Source organism: Heterodontus francisci, chromosome 18, assembly GCF_036365525.1.
Source record: "Heterodontus francisci isolate sHetFra1 chromosome 18, sHetFra1.hap1, whole genome shotgun sequence".
NCBI classification, from domain to species: Eukaryota; Metazoa; Chordata; class Chondrichthyes; order Heterodontiformes; family Heterodontidae; genus Heterodontus; species Heterodontus francisci.
Genome location: NC_090388.1, coordinates 10,851,127 through 10,877,436, shown reverse-complemented (window position 1 = coordinate 10,877,436; position 26,310 = coordinate 10,851,127). Strand labels below are relative to the sequence as shown.

Sequence of the window (26,310 nt, the reverse complement as noted above, 5' to 3'; positions counted from 1 at the left end):
GTCAAGGAGTCATGGAGTTATACAGCACAGAAACAGGCCCTTCGGCCCATCGTGTCCGTGCCGGCCATCATGCACCTAACTATTCTAATCCCATTTTCCAGCACTTGGCCCATAGCCTTGTATGCTATGGCTTTCGTGCTCAACTAAATACTTCTTAAATGTTGTGAGAGTTCCTGCCTCACCAGTCCTTCAGGCAGTGCGTTCCAGATTCCAACCACCCTCTGAGTGAATTTTTTTTCCTCAAATCTCCTATAAACCTCATGCCCCTTACCTTAAATCTATGCCCCCCTAGTTATTGACCCCTCCGCCAAGGGAAAAAGTTTCTTCCAATCTAACCTATCAATGCCCCTCATAATTTTGTATACCTCAATCATGTCCCCCCTCAGCCTTCTCTGCTCTAACAAAACAACCCTAGCCTTTTCAGTCCCCCCTCATAGCTGAAATGTTCCAGCCCAGGCAACATCCTGGTGAATCTCCTCTGCACCCTCTCCAGTGTAATCACATCCTTCCTATAGTGTGGTGCCCAGAACTGTACACAATACTCCAGCTGTGGCCTAACTAGCGTTTTATACAGCTCCATCATAACCTCCCTGCTCTTATATTCTATGCATTGGCTAATAAAGGCAAGTATCCCATATGCCTTCCTAACCGCCTTATCTACCTGTGCTGCTGCCTTCAGTGATCTATGGACAAGTACACCAAGGTCCCTCTGGCCTTCTGTACTTCCTAGGGTCCTGCCATCCATTGTATATTCCCTTGCCTTGTTAATCCTCCCAAAATGCATCACCTCACACTTCTCAGGATTAAATTCCATTTGCCACTGCTCCGCCCATCTTACCAGCCCATCTATATCGTCCTGTAATCTAAGGCTTTCCTCCTCACTATTTACGACACCACCAATTTTCTTGTCATCTGCGAACTAACTGATCATACCTCCTATATTCACATCTAAATCATTAATGTACACTACAAACAGCAAGGGTCCCAGCACTGAGCCCTGCGGTACCTTCATCCTCTTTCTCTTCACCTACCTCTCCAATCTAATCTTCAATGTTGATGTAATTTTGGCTTTAACCACTATCCCTTGATATGACTCCCACAGCCTCACAACGCTCTGAGTGAAGCAGTTTCTCCTGCTCTCTGTTCTAAATCTCTTACATTTAATCTTGTATCTATGGCCCCTCATTTTAAACACCCAGCTACTGGAAACAATTTGCTTCTATCAATTCTGTCCCTGGTTGGGGAATCTAGAAGTAGGGGTCACTGTTTGAGAATCAGGGGTCGCCATTTAGAACTGAGAAGAGAAATTTCTTCATTCGTTCATTCGAGGGACTAATTGGATTGCTCTTTCAAAGAGCTGGCGCAAGCAAGATGGGGCTGAATGGCCTCCTTCTGTGCTGTGCATTTCTGTGTGAGAACAATGTGGATTCAGTATGCTGAGTGGTAAAGCTGCTGTCTTTTTATGTAACTCCAGACTCACAGCAATGTGGTTGACTCTTAACTGCCCTCTGAAATGGCCTAGCAAGCTATTCAGTTGTACAGTGATGGGGAAAAATTGCTGGCCTTGCCCACAATGCTTATATCCAGTGAACGAATAAAAAAAACTAGATGATGGAATTTCATACTGCTGATTATTATCAAGTGTGTGCTTTCAATCCACAGTTGTGAAGGTTTGGAGAGTGATGGAGATAGCAGATGGGGTTAGTGACATGAGGAAGGGAAATGTTTAGCTATAGGAAATTGAAGTTGGGTAATTCAAAATATCCAGGAAGCAGTGGAGCTATCAAATTGATTATAATTCTGTTCAGCTCCTCTGGATTGGAAGATACTTTGAATTTCTACCTAGTTTTTCTATTGCTTCCAAAATTGCCACTCTCAGCCAATCGGAACAGGCTTTCTACAGCTACACTTGTTAAAGGTGCTTAGCCAATGTTAAAAGGAGCCAGATAGAACACAGTGCTTTCAATACAGATCAAATACGCTTTTATGGATGTTACTATGCTTTGTGATGTGAATGTAAATTTGAATTTGTAATGTGCATTTCTGCTGCCTCTTAAAGATACTTCACCCTTCTCACAATGTAAGAAGTCACTGATGATACAGCAGCCAGCACTGAGAGAATGCACCATCCTGCAGTCTGTTTGGTACTTCTGAAAGATTAGTAATGAAATTGGTCTCATTTCGACAAACATTCATTAAAAAAATGCAACTTGCCAAGTAGGGATATGGGAAAATACTGAATACCATTGCCAGGATTTTACCTTCAATCCTGATGTGTTTGTAGCAGTGGACAAGTGATCACAAATTGGGTGTCATACATGTAATGCCATGAGAAGAAGTGGACATGTATGTTTGTTAAAGGTGAGGCAATCATTGAGAGAGAAATCTGAAAACCTATTTTAACACTATGTTTAACAAATGAAAGGAATGTGAATTAGTATGATGTATTCCGACAGCTTCAATTGTACAACAACATCAAATTGATTGTATAATCTAATAGATAGACTTATTCATTGATTTATTAAGATCAAGAAGAGGCCGTTCAGCCCCTCGAATTAGTTCCACCAGTCAATTAAATCAAGGTTGATCAGTATCTCGAGCCTTTGATCCATATCTCTTCATACCCTTACCTAATACAAATCTAGACCTTTTGCATATTCTATTTGTGCAAATTAGACTGTTAGTAACCAGCTAGTAACCATTTCAAAGTTAAACATACAAATTGCCATATTTTTATTATACTAACTTTTCCATCTTTGAAGTTTGTAACTGTTACATTTAGGAATGAATCTACTGGGTATATATACAAATATTTGCTACACAGGGGACAGTTTGTCACTGATTCAGAAAGGTTGGAAAAGGAGATTAGTTCATTTAGTATCAGCATTGAACCATGGAGCTTGTTAAGCACTCTGCATAATGGAGACTGATTTCAGGAAGCTTACATTTAAAGGAGAAAAAAAATTGCGTGAGTGACTCCCATAAGAACATAAGAAATGGGAGTAGGAGTAGACCATTCAGCCCCTCGAGCCTGCTGTGCTGTTCAGTATGATCATGGCTGATCTTCTGCATCAACTTCCCGCCCAATCCCCATATCCTTTAATTTCTTCAGATTCAAAACATCTATCGATCTCAGCCTTGAATATACTCAGTGACTGAGCATCCGTTCTGCTCTCTGTGGTACAGAATTCCAAAGATTCATAGCCCTCTGAGTGAAGAAATTTCTTCTCATCCCAGTCCTAAATGATCGACCACCTTATCCTGCGACTATGACCCCTAGTTCGAGACTCTTCCAGCCAGGAGAAACAGTGTCTCCGCATCTGCCCTGTCAAGCCCTCTCAGAACCTTATATGTTGCAATTTGATCACCTCTCATTCTTCTCAACTCCAGAGAGTACAGGCCCGTACTACTTAATCTCTCATTATGGGACAATCCTCTCATCCCAGGAATCAATCTAGTGAACCTTGGATGCACCACCTCCAAGGCAAGTACATTTTTCCTTAGATATGGAAATCAAAACTGTACAAAGTACTCCAGGTGTGGTCTAAACAAAGCCCTAGACAATTGTAGCAAGAATTCCTCACTCTTGTACTCAGTCCCCTTACAATAAGGGCTGTGCCATTTGCCTTCCTCATTGCTTGCTGCATCTGTATGCTAACTTTCTCTGTTTCTTGTGTGAGGATACCCAAGTCTCTCTGAACATCAACATTTAAATGTTTCTCACCATTTAAAAAAAATGATTTTCTGTTGTTTCTACTAAAGTGAATAATATCACATTTCTCTATATTATATTCCATCATCCAACTTATTGTCCACTCACTTAACCTCTCTATATCTCTTTGCAGCCTCTTTGTGTCCTCCTTGCAGCTCACTGTCCTACCTTGCTTTGTATCATCAGCAAAGTTGGATACGTTACTCTCGGTACCTTCATCTAAGTCATTAATATAGATTGTAAATAGCTGAGGTCCCAGCACTGATCCTTGCGGCACCCCACGAGTTACAGCTGCCAACTTGAAAATGCTTCATTTATCCCTACTCTCTGATTTTTGTCTGTTAAGCAATCCTCTGTCCCCAACCCTATGAGCCCATTTATGTAGATTAAACCTTGTCAAATGCCTTTTGAAAAACAAAATATACTACATGTACTGGTTCCCCTTTATCTACCCTGTTTGTTACATCCTCAAAAAACTCTTATAAATTTTGGATGTATTTTCTTTCTACTGTGAAGACAGATACAAAATATTTGTCTGACATCTGCCATTTCCTATTCCTCATTATAATTTCTCCTGTCTCAGCCTCTAAGGGACCAACATTTACTTTTGCTACTCTCTTCCTCTTTACATACTTGTAGCAGCTCTTACAGACTGTTTTCATATGGCTTGCTACTTTACTCTCATACTCCCAGCCCACCCTCGCTCTTGGCCCTGCCCACAGAGTACGGTTTTCCTCACTGGGATTTTACTGGCACTCTGTGGGTCCCAACATCAGGACCAAATGTGGGTCCCAGGTCCACATGGGTGGACATTGGGACTGTGGCAGCAATTTTCCCAATTAAGAGGCTGCTGCTGGGACTGCTGTCTAATTAAGGAGGCAGCCTGCCTCTCGAAATTGTCGGCCCAATTAGGGGGCCAGCAGCTCTGCAGCCTCGTCATGGCTACCAATAGAGGTGGCTGCAGATGAGGCTGCAAGGAGAAGGAGAAGGCACTTGCATGTTGAGGTGCCCTCAAAGGGATGGTAAGAGATGTAGAGATGTGCTGGGGGCAGGCAGGCAGGCTCCGATGATTGGAAGAGTGAACCCTCCAGTGGCAATGGCGGAGCCATGGTGAGGCGGGGGGCGGGCATTGCTGCCAGGTGCTCCTCCATGGGTCATGGTGCCTTGGGAAAGGAAGGCCCCTCTGCCCCTCGCCCCCAGGAAGCCATTAGGGGGCCACCCCGATGTACCTGGCAGACTCCCCACATTGGGGAGGCCATTCCAACACCTGAAAATACTGGCCGGGTTGAAAATGGCTGTCAATAGGCTAATTAATTACCTCAGTTGGCCGCTTGCTTGCGGTTGGCAGGTTGTTAAACCACTGCTATTCCCGTCTTTGGAAACATCCTGTGGCAGCAGGAAGACGTCAGACTTCCCTCCCGATGCCATCTTACCACCCCTCCTGTTTCCCAGCCCAATTCCGAAAATCCCGACCCCCTGTTTTAGCTTTTCATTTTGCTACTGACAGTGGTCCTGAGACACTAAGGATTGCATGGTGGCTAATACAACAAGTGGCTGTTTTATTTATGGTGCAATCAATGTTTATGATGATATATTTTGAATAAAGATTATAGATGTTCCTGAGTAGCCCAGCTGCAAAGATGGTACCCTTGCCCAACAAAAATCATTAATCTGGGTCTTGTAACTCTCATTGTCCTTCAGCATCCAAAGCCTTTTCAGGTGAGAGAGTTCTAGATTTCCACTACCCTTTGTGTGAAAAAATGCTTTTTGATTTCACTCCTGAAAGGCCTAGCTCTAATTTTAAAATTATGCCCCTGGATCTGGATTCCCCAGCCAGTTGAAATAGTTTCTCTATATCTACCCTATCAAATTGCTTTCAACACCTCGAGCAGATCACCCCTCAATCTCCTGTATTCTCGCCAATACAAACCATGTTCATGCTATTTGCAAGTGTTAGTCTGAATATTGGGGCAAAGTTTCAACTTGCCTGTGTCATGAAGGTGCTTCAATTATTAATATTGTTTGCGGACTTGCATTTAAAAGACTGTGGAAAATACCTGAGGAGGTGCTCGACATTTTTTTTAAAAGGGTCACTGGAAGGACACTTGGGACTTTGTTTAAAAACAAAAACTTACTGGAAGTCCTGTGTCTTAAGCTAAGTAAACAGCCGGAGCCTTATGGATGATGGAACTTTTTGGACTTTGAGAAGTCACATGGCTGGGTTTATGGCTCAGGCGTTTTGATTTCATTTTTGGATATTGTTGGGAGTTGAGTTGGGGTTGCAGCCTGCTGCGGGAGAGAGAAACAACCAACCCAAGCTATTCATCTCTTTGAGAAACCCAGAGAATCCAGTGTGAGAGCTGGAGAAACTGATGCAGCATTTCTGCTGAGAAGATTCTGGAAGACTTCCTCCTGACATCTCCTGAACAAACTGCTTCTGAAAAAATCCCATTGACAACTGCATGTCTAGTGACACCCGTCTACATGCACCTGGACGCCAGACCAAAAGGTCATCTGGAACATTCCATATCTTATCAAATAGTCGTTTAGTAGAACAGAACTTGAGTATTGCTGAAAACAGACATTTAGTCGAAGCTTTTCGTCTTGCACTCATCAGGACAATTCGCAAGAATATCAATGTAACGGTAATTTGTTGCTTTACCTTACATTGGTATTCTTGCAAATTGTGCTGATGAGTTCAAGATGAAAAGCTTTGACAAAATGTCTCTGTTTTCAGCAATACCCATATCTTATCCTTTTTCTTCAAGAATTAAAAAGTATTTGGCCAAAGCTTTTTTTGTTTTTTGTAAAGTTGATCTCTGCAGAGAAAGCTTTTATTTTCCTCTTTAACTAATGTGTGTGTGTGTTGAGTTATTTTGAAGGGAATATATTTATACCTTCATATTTCAACCTGTGTTGTTAATCAGCTTTGCATCTTTATTGAATAAGTCTTGTTTTATAATAAATTAATAAGTGTGTTGTTTATTAAATAAACCTGGCTGGTGGATTTGTATTCTGAAACAAATAAAGTACATAAATGGCCATGTCCATAACTGGTTAAAATATTTTTCAATATATATTGTGACCAGTGGAGTAGTGGAACTAGAGAGGGAGACAGTGCACTCCTCCAACCTCGGTCATAACATCTGCCACACATGGTGTAACCCATCAGTTGCCCAAAATAATAGGAAATCAGGCACACTCTGTATTGTGCAGCAGATCTGCAAATGGCAGTTTTACAAGTTGAAAATCTATCCTGTTGTGTCCAGTTTCAGTTACTTACATTTGGAGTTCTTTTCTAACCCCTGATAATTTTGCTTCTTGTGCTTGGGTCACCCTCATGTGTAACTGTGAACCGCCCAGACCTTAGAATGCGTAGTGTTGTCTTGAAACCAAAGGAAGCTGTCTGGAATATGTCTGGAAAAAGGAAACCGACAGTGTTTTCTGGCCATTGCTTTCAGCTACTTAAATGGTCTCACTCCTCCATAAAGTCGCAATCCCAGATTCAGGAACAGTGCAGCATCGCATTAGGCCTCATTTTAAGTTTAAAAACCAAGTAAATATTTACAAAAGATGAACATAAGTCATGGAATGAGTTATATCCACAGTGAATATCCTCCAAATTAACTCCATAACTGTTCAACAGGGAAAACAACCCTGTGTAAGCAATTTTTAAATAATAGTGCTTCTTAGAATTAATTAACCTCTGTGGGAGTTTAATTATTCTAAACTGTCTCTTGGAAATTCAAACTGATCGTTCTCCTTCAGGAGTTTCAAACTGATCCCTTACTGTCAGATTTTCAAACACTCATTTGCTTTGAATAAAACAGCTTTTTATAAATATATTCTGCGTCCACCCTGTACATTGAAAATTCAACTATTCAAGTCGACAAAGGAATTATCAGCCACATAAAACCTGAGGCTGAACTTTGAATTATTCCTTTCCGCAGCCTGTAATTGTATCAGGACAGGCTCGACGAAAGATTGTGGCTCCACTCGCTGTTTACAAACTATTTTAGGAAGGATATCAAGGCCATGGAGAGGTACAAAAGACATTTATCATGATACTTTAGATATGTGGAGAGACTAAAGAAATTGGGGGGTTTTTAATTAGAAGAGAGAAAGTTAATAGATCTAATATAGGGGTTCAATTTTAAAGGATTTTGATAAAGAGAATTGGGAAAGCTATTCCATTAGTTGGTGAGTTGGCAATGGGAGGGCATAAATTTAAGATCATCACCCAAAGTACAAAGGGAAATATCAGGAAACTTTTTTTAAGAGTTCTTTCAGACAGCCAGCACAGGCACGATGCTGTAAAATTCTGTGATAGTGGTCGTGGTTCATGGAGGCCTGCCGCCTCACCTTGCCCCATGTCTGCAGAGTGGTGAACCTCAAGACATACATCACCAACTGTCGTCTGTAATGAGAGTCCTTTGGGACTGCAGCTAGAACAGTGTTCGTTTAGAGAAGAACAATCACCAAGAATTAGGAAAGTTCCATTGGCTTTGAGTAACATCATAACGTCTTTCACAGCCAACTGAACAAGCAGACATCATTTGATGTCTCAGCTGAAAGACAGCACCTCTTGACAATTCAGAGCAATACTGGGGGAGTTTATTTTTATTCGTTCATGGGTATGTGGGTGTCGCAGGCTAGGCCAGCATTTATTGCCCATCCCTAATTGCCCTCGAGAAGGTGGTGATGAGCTGCCTTCTTGAACCGCTGTTGTCCATGTCGGGTAGGTACACCTACAATGCTGTTAGGAAGGGAGTTCCAGGGTTTTGACCCAGTGACAATGAAGGAACGGTGATATAGTTCCAAGTCAGGCTGGTGTGTAGCTTGGAGGGGAACTTGCAGGTGGTGTTGTTCCCATGCATTTGCTGCCCTTGTTCTTCTAGTTGGTAGAGGTCGCGGGTTTGGAAGGTGCTGTTTAAGGAGTCTTGGGGCGTCGCTGCAGTGCATCTTGTAGATGGTGCTCACTGCTGCCACTGTACATTGGTGGGGGAGGGAGTGAATGTTTAAGGTGGTGAATGGGGTGCCATTCAATCAGGCTGCTTTGTCCTGGATGGTGTCGAGCTTCTTGAGTGTTGTTGGAGCTGCACCCATCCAGGTAAGTGGAGAGTATTCCATCACACTCTTGACTTGTGCCTTGTAGATGGTGGACAGGCTTTGGGATTCAGGAGGTGAGTTACTCGCCACAGGATTCCTAGCCTCTGACCTGCTCTTGTAGCCATGGTATTTGTATGGCTGGTCCAATTCACTTTCAATGGCTGTGTCATGGAGTGGGGCCTTGTGCTCACAACATTCAGGTAAAAGTGCCACCCACTAGGCCAGGATGACATCACACATCAAATGTATTGATTTATCTTTTGCCATTGATGTGCAGTCGTCATCAAATTGCCCCATGTTGGGGCCAGCTTGTTGGCAGCTCGGAGGATGAGGGGAATATGGACATTGCCATTTTCATTCACAGAGACACGATTGCCAGGTTCTGTGGGTATTAGATTGAATAGTTCACTCCTGTTCCGATCATTGATCTCACTGATCTACACTGGCTCCAGGTTAAGCAAAGGCTCTGTTTGAAAATTCTCATTCTTGTTTACAAATCCCTCCAGGGCCTTTCCCTTCCCGATCTCTGATAACTGCGCTCTTCAAATTCTGGCCTCTTTAGCATCCCTGATTATAATTACTGAACTACAGCCTTCAGCTGCCTAGGCCCCAAGCTCTGGAATTCCCTCTCTAAATCTCTGTCTCTCTACTTCTCTTTCCTCCTTTAAGATGCTCCTTAAAACCTACCTCTTTGACCATGCGTTTGGCCATCTGCCCTAACATCTCCTTGTGTGGCTCGGTGTCAAGTTTTGCTGTAATAACACGCCTGTGAAGTGTCTTCAGATAGTTTATTACATTGAAAATGCTATATAAATACAAGTTGTTGTTGTTGGGTGCAGCAACCATTCAAGAATCAAAATTCTGAAAGTTCTTTGCCTGCTCCTTGACCCATATTCACCTTCCTTTTTCTTTGTAATGTGTATGTGTATAACTGCTGGATCTAGTTCTAGAGAATGAAATAGGACAAATGGAGTGTGTTTCAGTGGGAGGGCATCTGGGTAATAGTGATCATAATATAATTAGGTTTAAAGTAGTTACGGAAAGGGGAAAGAAAAATCAACAGTGAAAATACCCGACTGGAAGTAAGCCAGTTTTATTGATTTGGGAAGTGATCTAGCACATGTGAACTGGAAACAAAGATTGGCCAAGAAAACAGTAAATGACCAATGGCAGGTTCATGGAGATAAACCAAGCATATTCCCATAAGGAGAAAAAGTGGGCCATCCAATACTAGAACTCCCTGGGTGACAAAGTAAAGCGAGGTTAAAAGAAACAAAGTGACTCCTGACAACGCAGTCCAGCGCCGACATCATTAGAGTGCTCCCAGCTTCGCAGAATGGACCCTTGCTATCAGTATGGTGCTGTGCATGCACAGCCTATGTCAGGACCCGGGCTGCCAGGACTAATTCGCACGTGTGTGCATTCTCCCCCCTCGGCTGCCCGCTCCATGCTTCAACCCCCCCCCCCCACCCCAACTTACCTGTGGGCCACTCACTCCCGGCCTCGCCACTTCCTCCCCCCCTGCTCTGCCTCTGCTTCCCCGCTCCATCCCACTTCTGCTCCCCGCTCCCTCCCATGATCACCGCCATTCTTCCCTGCACGAGGAAAGCGGGGGGGAGAGAGAGAGTGATAAGATAGACAGGGGAGGGGAGAGAGACTGCGATCAGGGCGGAACGGGGAGCAGAGGCAGAGCAGAGGGGAGGAAGTGGCGAGGCTGGGAGCAGGTGGTCCACAGGTGGTGGGGGTGAAGCAGGGAGCAAATGGCTGAGGAGGGAGCAGTGGTGAGGCATGGAGCAAGCGGCGAGCAGACAAGTGTGGGAGGCAGCAGTGAAGTGAAGCGCGATGGCACGAGGGAACGAGGTATTGTTGGGGGTGGGATGGAGGTGGTGATTGCAGCTACTGTGGGCATTTGTGTTTCATTTGTTTTCGTTTTTGTGATAAATTGAGCAGTGCCATCTTTACTACTGGCAGCTGCCAAAAACGTTGCAGACAGTGACGTTTCAGTGCATGAGGCTGCATTTGCACAAGTACTGCGCCACCTAGTGGTTACGTTGTCAGCAAACACAGCCTAAAAGAAAACAGAAAAGGAGATTTATGACAGGTAAAAGCCTGCTCGGGTCTGCAAATGAGACCTAACCCAAGCCCGACAGAACTCCATCCGACCCCGAGCCGGACCAGACCCAAGTCCTTCCATTTTTTCCCGTGCCCGACCTAACCCTACCCGACCATCAGTTAACTTACCTTACTTTTTTCACTTTGTTCCTAACCTGCACAAGCTTCAAATAACTGTAGCAAAACCACCTTTAAAGTCCAAAAAGTAAATTAACATTAAAGTCACTTACCTGAGGTTGTGAGAGAGCACGTCCAATTCAGCCCGAGCCCGAATGCCGGACCCGGAAGTGCGACTTGACCCGACCCGAGCCCGACACGTGTCGTCGGGTCCCGTCAGGTTCGCATCGGGTAGCAGGCCTTTAATGACAGGTACAGAGTACAATAGAAATCAGGCAGACTACAGGGAGTGCAGGGGGAAATTGGAAAAGGATTAAAAAAAAGGGCAAAGAGAGAGGATGAGAAAGATTAGCGGGTTACATAAAAGGGAGCCCAAAAAAGTTTTTATAAACATGTTGATCAGCAACAAAAAAGGAAATCTTCTTGTTGGAGGCAGCAGGTATGGCTGAGGCATTGAATGAGTACTTTGCAACTGTCTTCACAGGAGGATGAAGTTCTTCTTTGGCCTCCTTGTCTCAGGAGACAATGGGTAAGCGCCTGGAGGTGGTCAGTGGTTTGTGGAGCAGCGCCTGGACTGGCTATAAATGCCAATTCTAGAGTGATAGACTCTTCCACAGGTGCTGCAGAAAAAATTGGTTGTCAGGGCTTTTACAGAGTTGGCTCTCCCCTTGCGCTTCTGTCTTTTTTCCTGCCAACTGCTAAGTCTCTTCGACTCGCCACACTTTAGCCCCGCCTTTATGGCTGCCCACCAGCTCTGGCGCTCACTGGCAACTGACTCCCACGACTTGTGATCAATGTTACAGGACTTAATGTCACGTTTGCAGATGTCTTTAAAGCGGAGACATGGACGGCCAGTGGGTCTGATACCAGTGGCGAGCTGTACAATGTGTCCTTGGGGATCCTGCCATCTTCCATGCAGCTCACATGGTCAAGCCATCTCAAGCGCCGCTGGCTCAGTAGGGTGTATAAGCTGGGGATGTTGGCTGCCTCGAGGACTACTGTGTTGGAGATGAGGTACTGCCACCTGATGCCAAGGATTCTCCGGAGGCAGCGAAGATGGAATGAATTGAGACGTCGCTCTTGGCTGACATACGTTGTCCAGGCCTTGCTGCCGTAGAGCAAGGTACTGAGGACACAGGCTTGATACACTCGGACTTTTGTGTTCCGTGTCAGTGCGCCATTTTCCCACTCTCTCTTGGCCAGTCTGGACATAGCAGTGGATGAAGTTAATGTTGCAGTAAAGGAGGGGAAGTAGAGACAATGGTTAGGATAAAAATAGATAGAAAGGAGATGATAAATAGATTGGCATTGCTCAATGTTAACAAGTCACCCGGTCCAGATGGAATGCATCCTAGGTTGCTGAGGGAAGCTAGGGTGGAGATAGCAGAAGCTCTGACCATAATCTTTCAATACTCCTTGGATATTGGAGTGGGCCCAGAGAACTGAGGATTGCAAATGTTACACCCCTGTTCACAAAAAGGGAGAAGGATAAACCTTGAAACTACAGGCCAATCAGTCTAATATCAGTGGAGAGAAAATTACTGGAGACTATTGTCAAAGACAAATTTAATTCTCACTTGGAGAAGCATGGGCTAATAAGGGACAGCTGACATGGATTTGTTAAAGGCAAGTCATGTCTGATTAACCTGATAGAGCCATAGAGTCATTTATAGCACAGAAGGAGGCCATTCAGCCTATCAAGTCCATGCCAGCTCTCCGCAGAGCTATCCAGTCATCCCCATTCTACCGCTTGATCCCCGTAGCCCTGAAAATCTATTTCCAGGATGAAGTAACTGAGAGGGTTGATGAAGGTAGTGCAGTCGATGTATGTGAATATATTGACTTTCAAAAGACATTTGATAAAGAAACATGTAAGACTTGTTCAGAAAATAGAAGCACCTAATATTAAAAGGACAGTGGTAACTTGAATATGTAATTGGCTAAGGGATAGAAGGCAAAGAAGAGTGGTGGATTGACGTATCGAGTGCGGATTACCAGGGATTGATATTAGGATCATTGCCTTCCTTGTTCTATATAACTGACCTGGACTGGGCTGAGGGAGTAAAATTTCAAAGTTTGTGGATGATACAAAACTTTGTAGTAAATAGTGAGCCAGACTGCAGCAGCCATCAGAATGGTGAAATGAACAGACACATGACAGAGGTGGTGGCACAGTGTTAATGTTACTGGACTAGTAACCCAGAGCCCCAGGCTAATGCTCTGGGGACATGGGTTCAAATCCCACCATGGCGGAGGGTGGAATTTATATTCATTTAATAAATCTGGAATTTAAAAAAAATCTAGTCTAGTGGTGACCATAAAACCATTGTTGATTGTTGTAAAAACCCATCTTGTTCACTAATGTCCTTTAGGGAAGGAAATCTGCTGTCCTTACCTGGTCTGGCCTACATGTGACTCCAGACCCACAGCAATGTGACTGACTCTTAAATGCCCTCTGAAATGGCCTAGCAAGTCACTCAGTTGTATTAAACCGCTACAAAGTCTAAGAAGAGGAATGAAACTGGACAGACTACCTGGCATCAACCTAGGCACCAAAAATGACAACGGCAAACCCAGCCCTGTCGACCCTGCTAAGTCCTCCTTACTAACATCTGGGGGCTTGTGCCAAATTGGGAGAGCTGTCCCACGGACTAATCAAGCAACAGCCTGACATAGTCATACTCACGGAATCATACCTGACAGACAATGTCCCAGACGCCACCATCACCATCCCTGGGCATGTCCTGTCCCACTGGCAGGACAGACCCACCAGAGCTGGCGGGACAGTGGTATACGGTTGGGAGGGAGTTGCCCTGGGAATCCTCAATATTGACTCCAGACCCCATGAAGTCTCATGGCACCAGGTCAAACATGGGGAAGGTAACCTCCTGCTGATTACCACCTACGCCACCCCGCGCACCACCCCCCCACTCCCCACCGACTGATGAATCAGTACTTCTCCATGTTGAATAGCAATTGGAAGAAGCACTGAGGGTAGCAAGGGCACAAAATGTACTCCGGGTGGCTTGGTTGCACCAATGCTGACTGAGATGTCTTAGTCCTAAAGGACATAGCTGCTAGACTGGGTCTACGGCAGGTGCTGAGAGAACCAACGAGAGGCAAAAACATACTTGACCTCGTCCTCACCAATTTACCTGTCGCAGACAGGAGGAGGAGACTCCACAAATATTCCCATCCTCAATGATGAGGGAGCCAGCACATTGGTGCAAAAGACAAGGCTGAAGCATTTGCATCCAACTTCAGCCAGAGATACCGGGTGAATGATCCATCTTGGCCTCCTCCTGAGGTCCCCTGCATCACAGTGTCTTCAGTAAATCTGAATCACTCCACGTGATATCATGAAACGGCTGAAGTCGCTGGGTACTGCAAAGGCTATGGGCCCTGACAACGTTCCGGCAATAGTACTGAAGACCTGTGCTCCAGAACTGGCTGCGCCTCTAGCCAAGCTGTGCCAGTACAGCTACAACACTGGCATCTACCCAGCAATGTGGAAAATTTCCCAGGTATGTTCTGGTCACAAAAAGCAGGACAAATCAGCCCGGCCAGTTACCGCCCCATCAGTCTACTCTCGATCATCAGTAAAGTGATGGAAGGTGTCATCAACAGTGCCATCAAGCAGCACTTGCTCAGCAATAACCAGCTCAGTGACACTCAGTTTGGGTTCTGCCAAGGCCACTCAGCTCCTGACCACATTATAGCCTTGGTCCAAAGATGGACAAAAGAGCTGAACTCCAGAGGTGAGGTGAGAGTGACTGTCCTTGACATCAAGGCAGCATTTGACTGAGTATGGCATCAAGGAGTTTGAGCAAAACTGGAGTCAATGAGAATCAGGGGGAAAACACTCTGCTGGTTGGAGTCATACCTAGCACAAAGGAAGATGGTTGTGGTTGTTGGAGGTCAATAATCTGAGCTCCAGGACATCACTGCCAGAGTTCCTCAGGGTAGTGTCCTAGGCCCAACCATTTTCAGCTGCTTCATCAATGACCTTCCTCCATCATAACATCAGAAGTGGGGATGGTCGCTGATGATTGCACAATGTTCAACACCTTTGGTGACTCCTCTGATAATGAAGCAGCCCATGTCCATTGCTGCAAGACCTGGACAACATCCAGGCTTGGGCTGATAAGTGGCAAGTAACACACGCCACACAGGTGCCAGTCAATGACTCTGTCAAGCAAGAGAGAATCTAACCATCTCCCGTTGACATTCAATGGCACTACCATCGCTGAATCCCCTGCCATCAACATCCTGGGGGTCACCATTGACCAGAAACTGAACTGGACCAGCCACATAAATGCTGTGGCTACCTGAGCAGGTCAGAGGCTGGGAATTCTGCAGTGAGTAACTCACCTCCTGTCCCCGCAAAGCCTGTCCACCATCTACAAGACACAAGTCAGGAGTGTGATGGAATACTCTCCACTTGCCTGGATGAGTACAGCTTTAACAACACTCAAGAAGCTCAACACCATCCAACACAAAGCAGCCCGCTTGATTGCACCCCATCCACAAACATTCACTCCCTCCACCACCGATGCACAGTGGCAGCAGTGTCTACCATCTACACGAATCACTGCTGCAATGCACCAAGGCTCCTTCGACAGCACGTTCCAAACCTGTGACTTCCACCACCTCAAAGGACAAGGGCAGCAGGCGCATGGGAACACCACCACCTGCAAGTTCCCCTCCAAGCCACACACCATCCTGACTTGGAACTATATCACCGTTCCTTCACTGTTTCTGGGTCAAAATCCTGGAACTCCCTCCCTAGCAGCACTGTGGGTGTATCTACACCCCAAGGACTGCAGCGGGTCAAGAAGGCAGCTCACCACCACCTTCTCAAGGGCAATTAGGGATGGGCAATAAATGCTGGCTTAGCCAGTGATGCTCACATCCCCCGAACGAATAAAAAAAAACAATTTAAGACGGATATGTGTGAAATGTTGCACTTTGGGATACTCGGCTTTGTAATTGGGGCATTGAATACAAAACCAAGGAAATCATGCTAAAACTTTACAAATCTCTGGTTGGAGCTCAGCTGGAGTATTGTGTCCAGTTCGGGGAACCCTGACCTTAAGGCGGATGTCAAGGCCTTCAAGAGGGTGTAGAAGAGAATGGTACCAGGGATGAGGGACTTCTGTTCTGTGGAGAGATCGGAGAAGCTGGAAGTGTTCTCTTTAAAGCAGAGAAGGTTAAGGGGAGATATTCTAATCTAGAGATATTCAAAATTATGAGGACCTTTGGCGATGGAGCAAATGAGGAGAAAAAAAAATAGGTCGGCACAGTGGCGCAGTGGTTAGCACTGCAGCCTCACAGCTCCAGCGACCCAGGTTCAACTCTGGGTACTGCCTGTGTGGAGTTTGCAAGTTCTCCCTGTGTCTGCGTGGGTTTCCTCCGGGTGCTCCGGTTTCCTCCCACATGCCTAAAGTCTTGCAGGTTGATAGGTTAATTGGCCATTATAAATTGCCCCTAGTATAGGTAGGTGGTAGGGAAATATAGGGACAGGTGGGGATGTGGTAGGAATATGGAATTAGTGTAGGATTAGTATAAATGGGTGGTTGATGGTCAGCACAGACTCGGTGGGCCGAAGGGCCTGTTTCAGTGCTGTATCTCTAAACTAAACTAAAAAACTAAACTAAACTAAACAAGGGTCATGGAGTTAAAATAATTGGTAAAAGAACTAGACGGGGAATAAGGAGAAATTTCTTTACACAGAGGCTTGTTAAGATCTGGAACGCACTACCTGAAAGGGTGGTGGAATCCGATTCCAGGGGAACTTTCAAAAGGCAATCGAGATGAATTTGAAGAGGACTAATGTGCAGGATTATTGGGAAAAAGCTGGAGAGTGGGATTAATTGGACAGCTCTTTCAAAGAACCAGTGCAAGCACACTGGACCCAAATGGCCTCCTTCTATGCTGTAAAATTCTATGATTCTATGAAACAGCAGTTGATTTCATTTACAATTTTTATACATATGTCGTTCACTTATGGTCCTTTCTATATTCAACAATTAGAAAGATGAAAGGGCTTCATATATGCACATGAATTTGGATTTTGAGTGTTTGAGTGGGTGGCTGTGACACACAGGCAGTAATTATGTTTCACACACACCATCAAAAGAAAAGCTCAAACTGATGTAACTGGCAATATTTCAAGTGAATCCAATTAACTGTATTTGGATTATTGTTTATGAAAGCCTGTTCCAAAAGGATCCTCGTGAAAAAAGTATCGATTCCACTGCCAAAATACACTGATTCAAACACGAGTTAACACTTCAAATGCTGGCTCTGATTTTAGAATACTTAACCCTTTATTGGGAAAGTACCAGTCTGTCTCACATTTATTATTGCTGAATTGCCTCACCACCTGTCCTGCAAGTAATGAGCTGTGATTCTACTTCAGATGCAATTGGCTGGATTTTCGATCCCACCATCGAGATGAAATGTGGGTCAGGAATGTGGAAATGCTGGCGGCGGGACCCAGAGGGTGACTTTTGGAGGAACTGGCCAATTTAGTCACTTTCTCTGGGACTCCTGTCTAATAAAGGATGGCGGGCGGGCTCCCAAGGCTGGAGGGCCAAAGGAGGCCGTCCAGCACTGAAAGACCATCAGCCCCACTGTCCGAGATGGCACTGCCGATGTCGGTTGGAGAACAAGAGGTCGCCTGAAGATGGAGGAGCCCTCTGAAGAATTTTCTAAGTTTAAAAATAAAAAGGGGCCACAGCTGCCAGACGGTCATTGTGGAAGGGGAACCCCTCTGCAGGGAAGCTTGTTGCTACGGCTGTAGCCCTTTGGCAATCATGGCTACAGGATGGTGGGTTAAATTAAATGCAGCATCTGTGGCCACTCTGCACCCCCACCCCACCCCACCCCACCCCTGGTCTACTTCCTGGGGGCCATCTCAATTCATCGGCTGGGCTTCAGCCTCTGCAGGGAGCCCACCTGCTGCTCAGTGCCTTCAATGGGTAATTTAATTGGTTATCTGCGGTTGGTGAACGGGTAGTCATCACCACCCCGTCCCCCCACTGCCCGTGCAGCCTCAATGAAATTACCCCAGAGGTGGGACCATGGCAGCAGACCGGCACATTGGATGGCAGCAGGAAATGGCTGGCGGTCCCACCTCCGCATCCCCACAAAAATTCTGCCCAATATAGCCAAGCTCAGTGATGCTCACTTAACTTTAGCTCATGCCCTTCCTGGGGCAAAGGTCAATAGGATGGCATTGGAGAGAAAGCCCTGGGTAGAATGTTTCCTAACCATCATTAAAAAGCCACCCATTTTAAGGACAGCTATGATAAATCCACGTCATTAGGTGAAATTTGCCATGGTTGAAAGTTGAATGCATGTCCACAGATCCTTGAAGGTAGCAAGACAGGTAGTTAAGAAGACATACGCAATACTGTCCTTTATTAGCCAAGACATAGAATGTAAGAGCAAGGAGGTTATGCTAGAACTATATAAGACATTAGTTAGGCCAGAGCTAGAGTACTGCATACAGTTCTGGTCACTGCATTACAGGAAGGATGTGATCACACTAGATGGAGTACAGCGGATGTTGTCAGGACTTGAGAATTTTAACAATGTGGAAAGATTGGATAGGCTAGGGTTGTTTTCTTTGGAATAGAGGAGGCTGACGGGAAATTTAATTGAGGTGTACAAAATTATGAAGGGCCTACATAGAGTGGATAGGAAGGACCTATTTTCCTAAGCAGAGAGGTCAATACCAGGGGGCATAGATTTAAAGTAATTGGTAGAAGGATTACAGGGGAGTTGTGGAGTAATTGAGACAAATGATGAACATCAATGCAAAAACGTTCAAAAAAGGTATTACAAGTTCGATCAGTGGGCGGAGAAATGGAAATGCAGTTCAATACAGTGAAATGTAAGACTATGAGATTTGGCAGAGGGAAGGTTGATGTGGATTATGTACTAAATGGAAATGTACTTGAGATATTGGAGCAGAAGCAAGACCTTGGGGCTTTAGTGGACAAGGGGGTGTTTTGGTGACCAGGCCATTAAAACATCAACACAGTATTCTCAGGCTGTTAATGCAAACGAATGTTGGGATTCATTGTGAGCAATGTAACATTTAAATCCAGAGAGGTTATTTTAAACTGTAATTGGCTCTGTCTGAGCACACCTCTGTGCAGTTTTGATCTCCCTGTTCCAAAAAGGGTGTTAAGTTATTGCAGCAGAGAAGATATTCCGTTATTAGAGTGAGTATAGAGAAGGATGTTTAATTATTGGAGGGAGTACAGAGAAGGATATTCAGTTATTGGAGGAAGTACAGAGAAGGATATTCAGTTATTGGGGTACAGAGAAGGATATTCAGTTATTGGGGTACAGAGAAGGATATTCAGTTATTGGGGTACAGAGAAGGATATTCAGTTATTAGGGTACAGAGAAGGATATTCAGTTATTAGGGTACAGAGAAGGATATTCAGTTATTAGGGTACAGAGAAGGATATTCAGTTATTGGGGTACAGAGAAGGATATTCAGTTATTGGGGTACAGAGAAGGATATTCAGTTATTGGGGTACAGAGAAGGATATTCAGTTATTGGGGTACAGAGAAGGATATTCAGTTATTGGGGTACAGAGAAGGATATTCAGTTATTAGGGTACAGAGAAGGATATTCAGTTATTGGGGTACAGAGAAGGATATTCAGTTATTGGGGTACAGAGAAGGATATTCAGTTATTGGGGTACAGAGAAGGATATTCAGTTATTGGGGTACAGAGAAGGATATTCAGTTATTGGGGTACAGAGAAGGATATTCAGTTATTGGGGTACAGAGAAGGATATTCAGTTATTAGGGTACAGAGAAGGATATTCAGTTATTAGGGTACAGAGAATATTTAATGGGAATGACTTGTGAGAAAAGATTGATGACCTTGGGTATTTTCTCTCTTGAAAAGAGGAAACTGAGTGGGGATATTGTGGAAGTGTTTTAAATTTAGAAAGATTTGTACATATTAGATCCAAGTAAGATTTTTGTTGTGTTCAGAATTTAAGCACAATGTGTCATACTTACAGACTAAGGATAACAAAAAGCAAGTAGGAAATGTAGGAGAAACGTCTTTTATTAAAAAGGTGATGAGTGCGTGGAGTAGATTACTGGCACTGGGGATGGAACAAGAAACATTAGCAGGAAGAAGAAACCGGACAGGGGATTCAGGGTTATTTTCGAAACGCAGCAAGGGAATATTGTGGATAGGAGGGCTAGAAGGGTCGAACATGCTACTCTGGACATCCCCCCACTCAAACAAAATTGTCAACTTACATTTGAATAGAAATACTTAAATTTAAAACTACAAAAACTACTAAAGTTTTTAATAAATCTGTTGGCAACTCAGATATAGTTCAATATTGGGGCATTTCTGTTTCATCAAAGTGGGTACATTTTCTAGTTGATTCCATTTGAATAAAGTGTAGGATTTGTGATGTTCCTTTTCTGTATTTTTCAGTGAATGACGATGACAGGAAAATATAAAGAGGATTCAGAAGACTGTCTGCCAATCTGCTTAAAGTATCTGCTGTTTCTTTATAACTTCTTCTTCTGGGTGAGAGTGCTGACATCTGAGACGTGAAAATAACCTGGGCTTTGTAATTTGTGCAGTCGGTGTAATACACTCTGTGACCGACATTGGAGGAGGGTGATAATGAGGCTGTGTGGGACATTGAAATATTGAGGGTCAGAGTTGATGGATTTGTGCAGGGGTCTGGGATGTGCTTTCGTAAAAAAGTTTCAATTTCAACATTAAAAGTGATGCATTCTGATTCATTTCAAACACTTTCTTACTTCGTGACTGCTTGGCCTTTTAATCTTCAAGAAGAAAAGCAAAGTATCATTTGATCTTTAAAGAGACCAATCCAACCATCACAATGAACTACTTTTGAATTGCAGTTATTGTTGTAAAGATAGAGATACCGGGAGCCTGGAATGATGTTGAGTAAGGGCTTTGCCTTAGTTCTTTCCGAGCAGGTGGATTTGAAACTATAGAATCACCAGAATTGGGTGTGGAATAATTAATGGAGGTTGTTATTCAAAGGCATATGGTGCTGAAGAAATGATTCAGATTTAAGGCAGACAGAGGGAATATCTGAGGCACTAAATGAGTACTTTGCATCTGTCTTCACTAATGAATTGAGGATGCTGCCAATGTAGCAGTAAAGGAGGAAGCAGTAGCGATATTGGATATGATAAAAATAGATAAAGAGGAGGAACTTAAAAGGTTGGCAGCGCTCAATGTACAAAAGTCCTCCAGTTGGATGGGATGCAGCCTAGGATACTGAGGGAAGTAAGAGTGGAATTTGCAGAGCCTCTGGCCATAATCTTCCAATCTTTCTTAGATTTTGGAGGGTGCCAGAGGACTGGAGGTTTGCAAATATTACACCCCTGTTCAAAAATAGGGGAGAGGGATAAATCCGACAACTACAGGCCAGTCAGCTGATCATCAGTGGGGAAATTTATATAGAGACCAATCTGGGACAAAATGAATTGGCATTTGGAAAAGCATGGGCTAATAAATGAAAGTTAGCACAGATATGTGAAAGGCAAATCATGTTTGATTGCGTTTGTTGATGAAATAACAGAGACTTGATGGGAGGAGGGCAGTGGGGTTGATGTTGTGTATATGGACTTTCAAAAGACGTTTGATAAAGTACCACATAATAGTCTTGTAAGCAAATTGAAAGCCCATGGGATTAAAGGGATGGTGGAAGGATGGATATGAAATTGGCTAAGGGACAGAAAGCAAAGAGTAGTGATGAATGAAATAAAAGTAGAAAATGCTGGAAATCCTCATCTGTGGAGAGAGAAACAGTTTCAGGTCAATGACCTTTCGTTAGAAGCTGCTGAGTATTTCCAGCATTTGCTGTTTCTATTTTGGATTTCCAGCATCTGCAGTATTTTGCTTTTGTGGTTGTGATGAACAGTTGTTTATCAGACTAGACGGAAGTATAGAATGGTGTGCCCCACGGGTAGTATTAGGACCACTGCTCTTTTTGATATACGTTTATGACCTGGGCTTGGGTTTACAAGTCATAATTTCAAAGTTTGCAGATGATATGAAACTTAGAAATGTAGTAAACAGTGAGGAGGATAGTAGCAGACTTCAGGAGGACACAGTGAAATGGGCAGACACATGGCAGATGAAATTTATCACAAAGTGTGAAGTGATGCATTTTAGTAGGAAGCATGATGAGAGGCAATATAAACTAAATGGTATAATTTTAAAGGAGGTGCAGGAACAGAGAGAGACTGGGGGAGGGGGGGGGGGTGGGTGGTGGTGGTGGGGGTGTGTGTGCACTAATCCCTTGATGGTCACAGGACAAGTTGAGAAGGCTGTTAAAAAAGCATATGCGATCTTTGGCTTTATTAATAGATGCAGAGAGTTCAAGTGCAAGGAAGTTGGACTAAACCATTATAAAAGACTGTTAAAGTCTCAGCTGGATATTATGTCCAATTCTGGGCACCACACTTTAGGAAGGTTGTCAAAACTTTAGAGAGGGTGCAGAAGAGATTTCCTACAATGGTACAAGGTGCATAGATCATTAAAATGTCATGAACAGGTACAGAAAATAATCAAAAAGGCTAATGGAATGCTGGTCTTTATGTCTAGAGGACTAGAAAACAAGGGGATAGAATTCATGCTTCAGCTGTACAAAGCCCTGTTAGACCACACCTGGAGTTACTGTGAGCAGTTCTGGGCACCACACCTTAGGAAGGATATAATGGCCTTGGAGGGGCTGCAGATAGATTTACCAGAATGATACCTGGACTACAAGAGTTAAATTACGAAGAGAGATTTTTTTTTATTTGTTCATGTGATGTGGGCCTCGCTGGCCAGGCCAGCATTTATTGCCCATCCCTAATCGCCCTTGAGAAGGTGGTGGTGAGCTGCCTTCTTGAACCTCTGCAGTCCTTGGGGTGTAGGTACACCCACAGTGCTGTTAGGAAGGACAATTACACAAACTAGAGCTGTATTCCCTGGAATTTAGAAGGTTAAGGGGTGATTTTGACAGAGTTTTCAAGATATTAAGGGGAGCAGATAGGATAGATAGAGAGAAACTTTCCAGTGGTTGAGGAGTCTAGGACTGGGGGGTGGGGGGCAGAGTCTAAAAGTTAGAGCTTCAGGAGTGAAATAAGGAAACGCAGAGGGTGGTAGAAGTTTGGAACTCTCTTCCGCAAATGGCAATTGATGCTAGATCAATTATTAATTTTAAATCTGAGATTGATAGATTTTTATTCTCCAGAGGTATTAAGGGATATGGGGCAAAGGCGGGTGTCTTGAGTTAGGTCACAGTCAGCCATGATTTCCTAGAATAGTGGAACAGACTTGAGGGGCTAAATGCCCTCCTTCTGTTCCTAAGATGAGGTATTTCAGTTATTTGGAGAGACTAGAAAAGCTGGGGTTATTCTCCTTAGAGCAGGGAAGGTCAAGAAGACATTTGATAGAAGTGTTCAAAATCAGGAAGGGTTTTGATAGAGTAAGTAAAGAGAAACTTTTTCCAATGACAATGGGTTTAATAACCAGAGAAGACAGATTTATGATAATTGGTAAAAGAACTGGCGGCAAAGTGAGGAAACATTTCTTTACACAGCGAGTTGTTATGATCTAGAATGCACCGCCTGAGGCATGTGCGAGCAGATTCAAAAATAACTTTCAACAGAGAATTTGATAAATTAATAAAAAGGTTACAGGTTAGAGAAGCCAATTAAAACAAAAATCTGAGTTAGAGATCATTGTGTTCATTTTTGTTTCAGTTTGTGACATTGAAGAACATTGCAACATTAATTTTGAGGATAGTGTGGGAAAAAGGCATTGAAGTGAATGATCAGCCATGATCGTATTGAATGGCGGAGCAGGCTCGATGGGCTGAATGGCCTACTCCTGCTCCTATGTTCCTAATGGCAACGCTTGCTATTCTTCCTTCATTTCACTAGAGAGGATAGAGAAGAGATTTACAAGGATGTTGCCAGGAGTGGAGAATTTTAGCTACGAGGAAACACTGGAGAGGCTGGGGTTGTTTTCTTTGGAACAAAGGAAGCTGAGGGGAGAATTAGTTAAGGTGAATAAAATTATGAAATTATGAAGGGCCTAAGTAGAATGGATATTTCCCTTAACAGAGAGGTCAATAACCAGGGGGTATGGATTCAAAGTTATTGGTGAAAGGATTAGAGGGGAGGTAAGGGATAAAAATTTTTAACCCAGAGGATTGGTGGGGTCTGGAACTCACTGCCTGAAAGGGTTCTTATGGTGGTAGAAGCAGAAACCCTTATTGCATTTAAAGAGTACATGGATATGCACTTGATGTGTCATAACCTACAGGGTTATGGACCAAGAGCTGGAAAGTAGGATTAAGTGGACTCAGACATGATGGTCAAATGGCCTCGGTGCTGTAAATTTCTATGATTCTAAGATAAATACTTGAAGGGAAATAATTTATAGGGCTATGGAGAAAGAGCAGTGGACTGAGACTAACTGGGCAGCTCTACCATAGAACTGGCCTAGGCATGATGGGCTGAATAGCCTCCTTTTGTGCTGTATTTATTATTCTATGATTTGGAATCTCTGGGATCTTGATGATTCATATCCAAAGATTCCAACAGAAACACAGAAGAAGTAAGACGATAGATAAAGGAAAAAGAATGAGTGTGATTTATATGGTTAGGCATGTCAGAGATTTCTGGCATTAAGCAGAATGCGACTAGAAGGGGAGCAGAGGCAGCAGGCACGGACAGGTGTAAGATAAAGTTTCTTGGACGAGTCACGCCAGCACTGTTTCATGTGTCTGTGCACCTGCTCCCATTTACTTTTGTAAATGAAGGAAATGAGCTTAGTAATTGAGAGAGCAATACTGAAATTTGCTGCTGATTTCAAATTGTGGGATGTGGCAAATTACGATGAAGGGCATGACAGGACTTTAGTTATGTGGAGAGATTGGAGAAACTGAGATTGTTCTCCTTTAGAGCAGAGAAGGTTAAAGAGAGATTTAATAGAGGTGTTCAAAATTATGAGGGGTTTTGATAGAACAAGTAGAGAAGGAACTGTTACCTCTGGCAAGTTGATCAGTGACCAGAGGTCATAGATTTAAAATAATTGATGAGAGAATTAGAGGGGAAATGAAGTGAAATTTCTTCACACAGAGGGTTGTTAACATCTGGAACGCACTACCTGAAAGGGTGGTGGAATCCGATTCCAGAGGAACTTTCAAAAGGCTTTCAAATTGGACATGTTCTTGAAGAGGACTAATTTTCAGGGTTATGGGGAAAAAACTGGGGTGTGTGACTAAATTGGACAGCTCTTCCAAAGAGATAGAACAGACACATTGGACAGAATGGCCTCCTTCTGTGCTGTAGAATTCGATGAGAGGTTCTAGTATTAAACAGGCTGACACAGTCCACTGTAGAAAAATGTGAAGTATTGCATTTTAAGTGTAACACCAGGAAACACACCTTAAATGATGAGATTTTTAATTGAACAAAGGTCATCAAAGGAGCTAGTGCAATCTGAGAAGACATTTATAGGTGAGCAGGTTGTAAAGGAAATACTGACAAATAGGATGAATGGAGAGGAGGATTAGGTTGGATTGTGGAATTCTCTGCCAGAAACAATTGCTAAGAGTCCATAAGTTCTTTGAAAAGAGAAGTTACCGGAAAAAGAGGATGGAAAGTGAGCAAGAGCGGAGGTTAGGCCAGGTGGCTGATGTAGAGAAAAACTGGGATGGAATTGATGGGGCCAAATGGCCTGTACCTATGCTGGAACATTCCGTCATTTTTATTTTTGCACTTGAAATGTCTTGCATTGTATGGATGAAGCAATTATATTTGAAATGCCTGGAACAACCTAGCATGTAATATTCTTACGTTTATTATGCTACAGATGTATTAGTGTAATGGCCATTTTGTTGTTGTATCTCTAGGTCGCAGGTGCTGGAGTGATGGCCATAGGAACTTGGACATTGAATGAGAAGAGAAACTACCTGAGCCTCCTGCCTTCCAGTACATTTGCTGTCTCTGCCTATATTCTCATCTTTGCTGGTAGCCTTGTGTTGGTCACTGGATTCCTTGGGTGTTGTGCAGTTGTTAGAGAGCAGAAGGCTGGTCTCGCAACAGTAAGTACTCAACCTCTGGCATTGTAACAAAACACAAGCGGTTTTGAGTATCGATGAAATTAAGCCCCTGGCATAATTATACAACATATTTTACCTGTCAAAACTTTTCATCTGCGTTACAAT

The 26,310-nt window shown here is 43.7% G+C and overlaps 2 protein-coding genes across 7 annotated transcripts in view; one reads left to right on the top strand and one right to left on the bottom strand.

The window, feature by feature from the left end:
- tspan11 (tetraspanin 11) overlaps positions 1-26,310 on the top strand; it is a 111,104-nt gene that overhangs the window by 6,777 nt on the left and 78,017 nt on the right. For 3 of the 4 annotated variants that reach the window (XM_068050244.1, XM_068050241.1, XM_068050243.1), the window contains exons 2-3: positions 20,535-20,630; positions 25,996-26,187. In XM_068050244.1, the coding sequence (XP_067906345.1) occupies positions 20,538-20,630; positions 25,996-26,187 (285 nt within the window). In that variant the 5' untranslated portion in view covers positions 20,535-20,537. Of the gene's footprint in view, positions 1-7,672; positions 7,756-20,534; positions 20,631-25,995; positions 26,188-26,310 lie in introns of those variants that run through there. The other variant, XM_068050242.1, reaches the window with a different exon arrangement.
- The window catches only part of prmt8b (protein arginine methyltransferase 8b), a 200,324-nt gene that overhangs the window by 97,802 nt on the left and 76,212 nt on the right, over positions 1-26,310 (bottom strand). The gene's annotated exons all lie outside the window — the stretch shown is intronic.